The following is an 11,233-nucleotide window of genomic DNA, read 5'->3' on the forward strand; positions in this document are numbered from 1 at the left end:
TCAGCAGGACCCAGGAATTGAGCGATGAATAGAACGACAATGGTTCTGTTGCCGTCCCTTCCTCTGGATACTTCAGGCATCGCGCGTAAGAACAGCTCTTCGGGCAACTTACTCGCGACCAGTTGCCACTTGTACAGAACATCAGTTGCTCCTTGTTCCAATGTTTTGTTAACCCTAAACACGGTCACCGTCTCTGGAACAGTGACGAGTTTGATCTTCCATGCAAGAATTACCCCGAAGCTGGCCCCACCGCTTCCGCGGATTGCCCAGAAGAGATCTTCGCCCATATTAGTTCTGTTCAAGACCCTTCCGTTCACGTCAACCAGCAAAGCGTCTACGACGTGATCCACCGATATTCCATACTTTCTGATCAAGTTTCCGTAGCCACCCCCGCTGATGTGTCCTCCGGCTCCTAAAGTAGGGCAAACCCCCGCCGGAAACGCTCGCAATTTGCTGGCGTCAGCGATTTTGGTATAGAGTTCTCCCATGGTGGCCCCTGCTTGTACCCAAGCTGTCTCGCTGTACAGGTCAACATCGATGTAACGGAGATTGAACATGTCGAGGATCACGAACGGGACAGACGAGGTGTACGAGAGGCCCTCGTAGTCGTGGCCTCCGCTTCGTACACGGATCTGTAGACCGTGATGCTTTGCGCACACCACTGTCGCCGGGACATGAGATACATGCTGTGCAGTGACGATGGCCACAGGTTTAGTGAATCTAGGGTTTAAAAACCTCTTGTTTTTCGTGTACGACACGAAAACAGAATCGAAGGAGGAGTTTTTGGGAGTATAGACGGCTCCAGAGATTGGAGAAGAAGGGCTTGCTTGGCGAGGAAGGCATCCAAGAAAACCCTCGACATCATGCTTCACAGCTGATGCATCTGAAGCTAAAACAAGAAGACACACGACGAAACCAGGGATGAAGCCTTTCATTGTGTCGAACGCCATGAATCGTTTCTATTGATTTTGGTGAGTCTCCGAGCTTATAACTATCTCTATATATATAGAGAGAGATGGAGATGGTGAGAGAAATTAGAGTCAACAGATACGTCATTCTATCTCGGGGGATTGTCCATTGCGAGACAACGACGATTACGTAAAATTCGGATACTCCATAATTAATGGCCAAAAATGGAACACGTAAATTAATGTCTGAACGTAAGCAACTGTGACGGTTTGGTCTAAAGAGAAACTCATCTGTCCTTTATGGAGACTCAGTTATGCCTAGATTTTTGGTCAATGCTTTGATTGTCAAATTCAACGCTTATGAATTACTATATTTTGTCTCTATTAATGATTATTGAGTTATGGAACCATTTATTTCTTTACGGCTTTCCATATTTTTTTATTAGGAACGAAGTAAATTAGCATCGTCGATTTTTTTTTTAATTTATTAGATAGAGAAGTGTATAATTAAATTAAAGAGTTTTTTCGTGCTGTTTTTGATGGAGTACGTATCCAGACATGTTGGGTATTTTACGAAATGGACATATCCATATTGTTCAACATAAGAAGCTCTTGCATTATAACGGTCCACGTTTGGTTACACTTTGCAAGAAATAAAATAAATAAAGGGAATCAAGCAAAAGATCAACAAGAATGCACGAAACATGAAAGGATATATATATATATATATCACTTGTTTAATCGATTCATATGTTGGTTATTCGTAGTTCTAAAAGTGAATAAACACGTGGTTTTGAACGGAGATGAGTTTTGTTTTGGGTTTTTAGTTTTAATTTTTGGATTTTGGTTTTTAGTTTTTGGTTTATGATTTTTGGCTATTGGATTCTATAATATTTGAAAACTAAAAAATGGTAGCTTTTGATTTTTCTTTGATTTTTCCACTAAAATGGTTTTCCAACTTTTTAGGAAAAGTAATTTTGTGAAAATTTAAATGATAATTTTTTTGGTTTTTCGATTCTAAAAATTCTAAAAACTCCAACGAAGGCCTAAATATTGTTTGCAATGTATAGCTAAATTTAAAGATTTTGCAGCATTTATTTAATTATATAAATAAAAAAATCTGCAATAAATAAAAAAGCCATAATTTGCTTCGATTGTTATCCCAGTTTGGCCTCATAATAAAAGTGTAAAAGATTTTGACTTTCTAAAAGAAATATACCAAAGAACATTAAACCAATATAGATAACATACACATCAAATCGGCGATACATGTATAAGCCAAGTTTCTATAGATTGTAAAAGATCTTAAAAGACATAGGATAACACAACATCTGTAAATGTGTAACACAATAACAGTCTATAAAAATACATAATTAATACAAATGAATTTCACCCATTTTATTTAATTTTTCGGACTGATGTATGTATATAAAGATTATCAATTTGGGGTGAAAGCAGGAGGAATGCTTTGTTCGTTCTTGAAGAAGTTGGAAGGATCATACTTCGCTTTCACTGCCATCAATCTTTTCAGATTTTCCAGGAAATACTTCGTTCCATAGACCAAAGCCTCTTCCACATTTGTCTGATTACTCGGATTGCTTCCGACATCGATGTCCCTATAGTTCAGGAACGCCTCTCTAGGGTTACTTGACACGTACGGTTCCGCAACCTCGTACAGCTCTTTCATCAGATCCAGACTCGTGTCTGTCGAGTTGTCGTCTGTCCACGTGGTAAAGTACTGAATCTTGAACAAGTTCCCTTTGCGGTGAGGGAACGGTGTGGAAGTTTCCGAGATACGGTCCATTACCCCACCGTACGGATTCCACTGCATCCACACATTGTTAAACTTCAACATGCTCTTCCACATCTTCTCCATGCCCTCCTTTGGGATCGGTCTCTTGACGTAATCTGACTTGCTCTTGAATGAATTTTCAGGGCGTGTTGGCCTTTCCAGAAGGACATCCGTCGGCGTTCCGGCAGGGAACTCGTCCCAGAACAGCGTAGACTGAAGCCAACTCATTTCGACACAATCTTCGACCCTTACTCCCAATTCCGGAAGTTTCTTGTTCATTATGGCTACGAGCTTATCAGAAGGACCCAAGAATTGAGCGATGAAGCGGACGATGATGGTTCTGTTTCCGTCGCTTTTTCTTGATACTTCAGGCATCGCCCGTATGAAGAGCTCTTCGGGCAACTTACTGGCGACGAGTTGCCACTTGTACAGAACATTTGCTGCTCCTTGTTCCAACGTTTTGTTAACCCTAAACACTGTCACTGTCTCAGGAACAGTGACGAGCTTGATCTTGAATGCAAGAATGACCCCGAAGCTGGCCCCACCGCTTCCGCGGATTGCCCAGAAGAGATCTTCGCCCATCTTAGCTCTGTTCAAGACCCTTCCTCTCACATCAACTAGCAAAGCATCCACGACGTGATCCACTGTAATTCCGTACTTCCTGATCAAGTTTCCGTACCCAGCGCCACTGACGTGTCCTCCGACTCCTACTGTAGGGCAAACTCCCGCCGGAAACGCCAGCGTTTTGCTGGCGTTAGCGATTTTGGAATAGAGTTCTCCCAAGGTGGACCCCGCTTGAACCCAGGCTGTCTTGTTGGGCACGTCAAGATCGATAGAACGGAGATTGAACATGTCGAGGATGACAAATGGGACGGACGAGATGTAAGAAAGACCCTCGTAGTCATGGCCTCCGCTTCGTATACGGATCTGAAGACCGTTATTCTTTGCGCACACCACTGTCGCCTGAACATGAGATTCATGTTTGGCGGCGATGATGGCTAAGGGTTTAGTGAACCTAGGGTTTAAGAACCTCTGATTTTTCGTGTACGACACGAAAACAGAATCAAATGATGGGTTTTCTGGAGTGTAGATCGCTCCAGAGATCGGAGAAGAAGGGTTTGCTTGGCGAGGAAGGCATCTAAGAAAACTCTCAACATCAGGATTCACAGCTGATGCATGTGAAACCGAAACAAGAAGAGAAACAATAAAAACAGAGATGAAACCTTTCATCGTGTCGAACGTTATGAATCTTTTTTTTTTTTTTAAAGTTTGTGAGTTTTGTAATTATATATAGACGTATATATATATAGAAGGAGATGGTGGGAGAAATTCAAGTGAAAACAGATGACATTTCCATCTTTGGGGATCGTCCTTTTTGTCTGTGACGACTTTTGTAAAAAAATCGGAAACTTCATTATTAATGACGAAAAGTGGAACACGTAAATGCATGTCGGAACGTAAGCAGGTGCGCGAGGGGTTTGGTACATGAAGATAACCCATATTTCCTTTATGGAAAATCAGTTATCTCTGATTTTTTTTTCTTTGATTAGTTTGTTTCTTCTAGATTTTCTATTTTTTTTTTTGTCAATGCTTTGATTATCACATCTCATTGGTTGTTGAATTCAACGCTTGTGAATTTATATATTTCTCTCTCAACGGTTTCACATATATATTGAGTTACGGGACCATTTATTTCTAAGATATTCCCTACGACTTATCAATTTCCAAATTCCACGTAGTTTTTGGATGAAGTACGTATCCAAACATGTTGGATTTTATACATATATATATATATATATATATCATTGGAGGCTCTTGCATTGTAAGTTGTAACGGTCCACGTTTTGTTAGTCTTTGTATGAAATAAACAAATAAATAAAAAGGAACTTCAGAGAAATGATCAACAAGAATGCACGAGGATTGAAAGGGTTTGTTGCAATTTTACAGGAATATATACGTATACATATATATATATATATATATATATATATATATCTCACCTGTTGAAGCGAATAACTACAAGCTAAATGATTGAAAATATTTTTTTCAATATATGTCGAAAACTAAATATTTGTTGCAGTATTTATGTATATAGTTATATAAAAACAAATAGAAATGGAATTAAATTTGTACCCATTTCGTTTTTCTCTCTCCGTATTATACTTGACCAAATCCTTTTAATTTTAAAAATATAAATAATTCATATTTTTTTTAATTATTTCACATGTTCTCCGCGATCATATGAACAAATGGGCGGGAAAACCAATCTCCCACTACGTTGTTAACTGAAGAGGAAATGTAACTGTCACTGCCCAAAACATCGAAGGAAACCACCTCTTGCATCTCACCATAACCACCTAAACAAAAAAGCTTCAGAATCACCACGAAGAACACGCACCATCTCTCCAATGGCGTCTTCTCTCTTCTTCTTCATCATCACAACACTAACAATAACACCATTTGTTCCTATCTCTCTATCCTCTTCCGTGGTGGAAGACCTCGCCAATCTCCAGCCTCCGCCCGATTTCAACGCCACGATCTCTGCAAATTGCCAACACAACCCTTTGCTTCGGTACTGTAACGCCTCTTCTCAGTTCGACATCCTCGAGGTTTTCCGTTCGACCATCGTCGCAAGCCATCTCTGCAACGAGTCCAAAAACCCTAATTGTGTCGAGTCTTTCCCCATGATCAGACTCCATAGCCGTCCCAAGACCGCCAAGCTTTACCTTTCCTTCACTTTCTTCTGGAAGTACTGTCCTCTCAGTGTCGTGTCCATCCAGATCTCGAACAATTCTCTCACGGGTGGCTTCCCGACCGATGTTCTGTCTTGTTCTCAGATTCAGTCGCTTGATCTAAGTTACAACGATCTCTCTGGCGATGCTCCGCTTCAGGCTCTGTCTGCATTGCACAACTTGACACATCTGAACTTGTCTTATAACCGTTTCTCGGAGAACAAGATGTCGGATTCGCAGTTCTTCAAACGCTTCAACGCCTCGAGTTTTATCCGCTCGGGAATTCTCCCGAACGCTCGGCGTTACAAGATCAAGTTTTTCGTCCTGTTGATCGGGTTACCACTTCTAGTCATTTTGATCTCCTGTTGCTTCGGATGGTTATGCTTCAACAGGCCTGATTACTTACCGAAAATGCTATGGTGAAACCACAAGTTTACTCCCGCGATGCTGGAGGCAGCGACAGAGGAATTCTCGGAAGAAAACCTCGTGATAAAGGGCAGAGGATTCGATATATATCGTGGAACGTTACGGGATGGGACAGACACCCGGATCGAGGTTTACAGAGACGATATTTCGAGAGAGAAAAGTAGAGAATTCGCAGAGGAATGCAAGGTGATTGTGAACTTGAGGCACAAGAATATGGTAAGGGTGTTGGGTTGGTGCAACAGCAGAAACATGAGGGCTTTGGTCACAGAATGGATCGATGGCCAAACCGTCGAGACATGGTTGAGTTCCTTGTCCGCAGTGCCATGGGGAAGAAGGGTCGAAGTTGTAATGGGAGTTGTAGAAGGGATGTATTACCTCCATGACCAGTGGCCTGAGGTTATATATGATCTTACCACAAGCAGTGTACTGTTATCTGATGAGCAAGAGCCTCTGATTTCTCAATTCAAGGTCGGAGATGGAAGCAACTCAACTAGTAAGGCTTCGCATCTGCAACATCTAAGCAAAAACCCAACCATAAAATCTGTCGATTCAAAGAGATTTTGCACAAATCGGTCTAACTGTACCAACTTATTATCTACTTGAATGTTGCTATTACAGATATCTACAGGTTCGGGCTGTTTCTTCTGGAGATGGTCACAAACCTAAGACCAGACACAGAACAAGAAGGTGCAGAGACAAGGTATGTGGAGTACATAAGAGTTCATTACCCGGGGAATCTAGAGAGAGTGATGGACGAGAGGATGAAGCTGGACAAGAGGGCTTTTGAACAAGCCAAGCAAGCCATAACTCTTGGACTTATGTGCACTGATAAGCCACCTGCAAAGCAACCGAGTTTGACACAGATCTATACCATGGTAGCTTCTCTGCATGAGTCTTGTTCAAGACATCATGGCAACAAAGTGACATAGATAATGAAAAATCAAAACTATTTCTCTTCAGCATTTTCAGTCAGTGAGTTGTGTTTTAGGGGTTATTATTTTACGTCAACAGAGAGTTGTATGTATTGCCTATAGACTATAAGCTCTGAATTTGTTTAAAATCTGAGTATGATGATGAATGCTATATTTACCCTCTACTTTGTTGTATTACGAAGAGAAACCCGAAATCTTTTGGCAAACTGGTTGTAAAATGACTAATAAGCCATCATAACATCATATGATAAGTGGTAAAACCGGATGATGAACAAAAGGTACGACTTTTACTGGCAGACAAAAGAAGTAATAACCCGATGATTTAGATCAGAAAATGAATGAAAGGATATAGAGAATTCACACCTCTTGCCACGTCCTTCTATAATGAGCATTAACGAGCCATCATTTGATGATTTGGGGTCTGTTCCCACGAGTTTTTGATTTGGTTTTGGAGACCTTCTTTGGTGTATCAACAGTTAAAGCATACATTTTCACAGCAAATAATTCTTCAGGAAGGCCATTCTGATCCTGCCACAGCAGAACGAAGCAGGGAAACTATTAGAGGGGTAAACTAAAAAGTGCCGTATATATAAGGTCTTAACGTGGTAATGCAAATACTCTAACCTTTGTTCTGTAAAGATGCAAACCACATCGACGGAAGAGCTCTTTGAAGTAAATGTCCGACCTGGTGATGCTACGATCATCTTTATCCAAAACAAATCCTGTGAATTCAGTTTCGGTAAGAAAGATTTCCAAACATGTCATAAAGAATGTCAAACATGACCTCACAATATCAATTCCAGGAAGAGAGAGAGAGGCTACGGACCACTTCTAGCGACATTCTCTTTCAAGACAAAAAACCCACCAGGTTTAAGGGAAGCCTGAAATCGCCAAGAATGCCTCATGAAATGATGCACAAAAAACTTCTTACACAGTTACTATACTCGTCAATTTGAGTTTCAATTTCTAAACGTCACATTTCTTTTCCATCTACATAAAAAAATGTTTCCATTTGTTATACAAAATATGTTAGTCATGTCCCCCCACTGCATATTTATGCACCGCAGGTTAGAGCTATCTTTGTCACGAAGCCATGGGGCAACCTGAAAAGAGACGAAACACTATATTTACCTTAGCTCGGTTGAAAAAAGAAACAAAGTCATCGTCAGTGAGGTGCCCAATGCACCATTGAACCCAAATTACATCATATCTACCAGCAGCTGGAGTGAATTCCTATGCCAATCCACAAAGTATAGTGAGAAGAGAACACGAATATACAATGGGAATGAGGGATTCAGCATCAGGAGACAAAGACGGGGGATTTAGAGATACCTGAAGAGGGACACAGAAGAAGTTAGTGGCCTTGTGTGTTTCAGAGGCTGTACATACCAAATTTTCACGAGCAGCATCCAGGAAATGTGATACAGGTTCAAGCAGATCAACCTAGATCGGATACAGCATTAACAAATGAGAATCAGATACAGAAATAAAAAATTGAAGGGAATTGAATGGCAAGAAGCTAAAAGCCTATTGAAGATAACTCCTTCTGGGACCATTCCAATGGAGGTAAGTTTTTCTCCATTTGAACCGCCTCTTTGATGAAAGAACAAAGAAACTCAAACTCCTAACCAAATAACTAAGCTCAGTCCGACTAGACTGTAACCTTAAGCCTTACACATGCACAGGGTGCTGACTTTTAAACTGAAAAGAAAATTTAGATATGGGGTGTACGAATTCTACAAGCATCTCTCCAAAAACCTTCAATCCTTTCAGGAAATAAGTATAGAGCTTAACAATGTCTAATAAACCATTGGGTGAAAAGGAGAGAAGGAGGCATTGTAGAGGACAAGTGTTCACCTCGTTGAAGTATCTTATTAGTAAATTCTTCGTGATCCTCCCAATGCCAGATCCACAATCTGCAAATAATTATATTATCGCAAGAAGCACCAGTCATTTGATATACATCCAAAATCTTCGAGAAAATGCAAGCGAGTGAGCTCTGGAGCACAATCATTTTCATAAATGGTGGAGTTCTCCAAACAAGCATGGCCAAAAGGGTAAGAGTGTCAAGCAAGTGACACAACAAGAATCACCACTAACTGCAATTCAAACAAGTATTGAAGAAAGTACCGAGAGCGACCAGATACCGATTCATCCCGCCATCTGCTAGTCTTTCTCGTAAGAGGGTCTTCAGAAAAACTTCGCTTCCAACAATGTCAGCATCATTCACATGACCATACCCACCCAATACTCCATCAACCGATGCCTCAACGCCCTTGAAGAACAAGAACAACGCGAAAGTATTCACACCCATTAACCTCAGTTCAAACTAATTAGAGCAAAGTAGCCATCTTTAATCGAACCATGTTAGGATTAAACCGTTCATCGCAAAAGAAGCCACAAAACCCTGAATTGTAACGTTACCTAAGGAAGCTAAGAATGCAATGAAAAAGAGAGCTCTAAACGAAAACCGAATAGCTAATGTCATCAACTTTGCCCCCGAGAAACAAACAGAAAATCAAACGAATTCCGACCCAATACTCACTTCCCAGTAAGAAACACCATCTCGGTACCACTGGGTCTTCATGGTCACATCCCCTTCTTCACCGATTTCTTCCCTCCACATCTCTTGAGCGCTAGTGAACTCCTTTCCCATAGAATCCACACCAGCGACCTCCATGGAGTAGTTCGATGAACGAGCTCGGGATCTCCTCTCCGTCGTGAATCGAGACTGAGACGGCGGCGGAAACGGAAAGTGCCTGTGGTAGCGAAGAGTGGTGGAGAAACACGATCGGGCTATGGAAGGAAACGGGCGGCAGTCCATCCATGCATTGGGTTTGGGCTTCGTAGGTTCACATTCGTCACAATATTATCCCATCTCCAATCACCCTTCCATACGAATCAACCATACCAGACCCGACCCGGCCCGTCCAGCCCATTGAAAATTAGTACACTGTCGTACAAATATTTTTTTTTTGGGCCAGTTATATACAAAACTCGTCGATGTTAATGTATTAACTATTTTTTTAAGAAATATTTTCTGTGGTTTGAGATATTTAAAAAAATAATCACTTGACTATAATAATTTAAATTTGAACGGTAAGTTTGGATTACGATAATGTATCATATATAATCACTCATATATAAAACATGATAATAATAAAAAAAATTAAAAAAAAACAGACGGAACTATATGGTCGCCAGAAGGGCTTCACGTTCTCATTAACAAAGACATAAATAAACTCTTGCCCGGTCTTGTGTCGGTTGCCGTTGCCATTGCCAAAACCGAAGGCGGTTAATGATGAGCATTGTCAGCGTGAGGCAAATACAATTAAACTAATTAATTAGGCCATTAAGCCACCATTATGATAAGCGGTTGGTTTATTGTTGACTGATTACACTAATTACTAACTAATTAATATAATATAATCTAATCGTTGGGCTCAGAGGAAAAAAAGAAGGGTCGTCTCTCTAGAACTGCGGACGAAGTCGTATTCTTCAACTCTTACTTGCCACTGCACACCTCTCTTGAACATCCAAAAGAAATTTTCTCCTTTAAATCCCATTTGTTTTCTCTTTTGATTTTTCTCAGTAACCAAACACCAGGGAGATCGTGGGGACCAGAAAGGAGAAGACTTTTTTTTTTTCTTTTGGTAAAAAAGGAGAAAAACTTTTTTTTGTGTGTGCCTGTGGTCATACCCAGAAGATTCTGCTCTTGTGGTTGTTCATCGTTCTCCGTCATAATTATGTAGGTTATTAGCTGTTATGTATCAGATCTGATAATGTATTGCCACTTGATCACCGGAGTTTTTAATGTCAACGTTTTGACAGAACACAAAGCCGACCCCTTTTTTTTCAATCTTTTTTTAGCATTGATGGAGCTTTGCGTATAATTTTAATCTCTCTGGGGTTATTGTGTCGACTTCGAGTTCATCAATGGCGGGCCAGACACCGTCAACGCGACAAACGCGGACTCGTCCCTTTATTTTTAATCTCGTCCACATCTCCCTCTCTCTCTCTCCCATTCTATATTTAACCTCTGGTCACCAATCTTGTCTCCGATTATATCACAGATCGAAGAAGAAGAAGAAGAAGAAGAAGAAGAATTGAAGAGGAAGAGAAATGGTGAACGCGGGAGAGAAGACAGTTTCGAGACAGTCGTCGTCGTTCAGGCTGAGAAGCCCGAGCCTGAACAAGCTTCGTCTCCAACGAATCTTCGACATGTTTGATAAGAACGGAGACGGATTCATCACCATCAACGAGCTCACCCAAGCTCTGTCGCGTCTCGGCCTCGACGCCGATTTCTCCGATCTCCAAACCACCGTCGAATCCTTCATCCAGCCCGGAAACTCCGGCCTTCAATTCGACGACTTCGAGGCCCTCCACAAGACCCTCGACGACTCCTTCTTCGGCGGATGCGGGGACGAGGATTCGGCGGGCGCC

At 41.1% G+C, this 11,233-nt stretch overlaps 5 protein-coding genes across 7 annotated transcripts in view; 2 read left to right on the top strand and 3 right to left on the bottom strand.

Annotated features, from left to right (window-relative positions):
- Positions 1 to 954, bottom strand: part of LOC104812055 (berberine bridge enzyme-like 4) — a 1,876-nt gene extending 922 nt beyond the window's left edge. The window contains exon 1 of the mRNA XM_010539011.1: positions 3 to 954. Within this exon, the coding sequence (XP_010537313.1) occupies positions 3 to 950 (948 nt within the window). The 5' untranslated portion in view covers positions 951 to 954. The remainder of the gene's footprint in view (positions 1 to 2) is intronic.
- Positions 955 to 2,132: 1,178 nt separating this feature from the next.
- On the bottom strand, positions 2,133 to 3,956 carry LOC104812062 (berberine bridge enzyme-like 4). The gene has a single exon (XM_010539023.1). The coding sequence runs from the start codon at positions 3,928 to 3,930 to the stop codon at positions 2,347 to 2,349; it is 1,584 nt and encodes a 527-aa protein (XP_010537325.1). The 5' UTR covers positions 3,931 to 3,956; the 3' UTR covers positions 2,133 to 2,346.
- A 979-nt stretch (positions 3,957 to 4,935) lies between these two features.
- Positions 4,936 to 6,884, top strand: LOC104824834 (protein NSP-INTERACTING KINASE 2). The gene is given in 2 exon segments (XM_010557011.2): positions 4,936 to 6,351; positions 6,477 to 6,884. Coding segments are annotated over 2 exon segments (1,554 nt in total). The 5' UTR covers positions 4,936 to 5,108; the 3' UTR covers positions 6,788 to 6,884.
- On the bottom strand, positions 6,608 to 9,619 carry LOC104812070 (alpha N-terminal protein methyltransferase 1). 2 transcript variants are annotated; one of them, XM_010539037.2, is made up of 9 exons: positions 9,336 to 9,619; positions 8,921 to 9,065; positions 8,648 to 8,706; positions 8,123 to 8,233; positions 7,922 to 8,023; positions 7,617 to 7,671; positions 7,415 to 7,512; positions 7,154 to 7,318; positions 6,608 to 6,695 (listed from the first exon to the last, which is right to left on the bottom strand). In XM_010539037.2, the coding sequence occupies exons 1-8, from the start codon at positions 9,612 to 9,614 to the stop codon at positions 7,193 to 7,195; spliced, it is 975 nt and encodes a 324-aa protein (XP_010537339.2). In that variant the 5' UTR covers positions 9,615 to 9,619; the 3' UTR covers positions 6,608 to 6,695; positions 7,154 to 7,192. The 2 variants fall into 2 exon arrangements, with proteins under 2 accessions (XP_010537339.2, XP_019058389.1); XM_019202844.1 differs by lacking the exon at positions 6,608 to 6,695 and having other exon boundaries at positions 6,987 to 7,318.
- A 661-nt stretch (positions 9,620 to 10,280) lies between these two features.
- LOC104812148 (calcium-binding protein CML42) overlaps positions 10,281 to 11,233 on the top strand; it is a 1,820-nt gene continuing 867 nt past the window's right edge. The window contains exons 1-2 of one of the 2 annotated variants that reach the window (XM_010539169.2): positions 10,281 to 10,538; positions 10,864 to 11,228. In XM_010539169.2, the coding sequence (XP_010537471.1) occupies positions 10,913 to 11,228 (316 nt within the window). In that variant the 5' untranslated portion in view covers positions 10,281 to 10,538; positions 10,864 to 10,912. Of the gene's footprint in view, positions 10,539 to 10,576; positions 11,229 to 11,233 lie in introns of those variants that run through there. The other variant, XM_010539160.2, reaches the window with a different exon arrangement.

Source organism: Tarenaya hassleriana, unplaced genomic scaffold (genome assembly GCF_000463585.1).
Source record: "Tarenaya hassleriana unplaced genomic scaffold, ASM46358v1 Cleome1, whole genome shotgun sequence".
Taxonomy (NCBI): Eukaryota; Viridiplantae; Streptophyta; class Magnoliopsida; order Brassicales; family Cleomaceae; genus Tarenaya; species Tarenaya hassleriana.

Coding starts and splice junctions, on each gene's coding strand:
- LOC104812062 (XM_010539023.1), bottom strand. CDS start 3,930: ATGAAAGGTTTCATCTCTGTTTTTATTGTTTCTCTTCTTGTTTCGGTT.
- LOC104812070 (XM_010539037.2), bottom strand. CDS start 9,614: ATGGACTGCCGCCCGTTTCCTTCCATAGCCCGATCGTGTTTCTCCACC. Junction 8,024..8,122: donor TCTTCTGTGTCCCTCTTCAG/GTATCTCTAAAT, acceptor GGATTGGCATAG/GAATTCACTCCAGCTGCTGG. Junction 7,513..7,616: donor AGAGAATGTCGCTAGAAGTG/GTCCGTAGCCTC, acceptor CTGAATTCACAG/GATTTGTTTTGGATAAAGAT.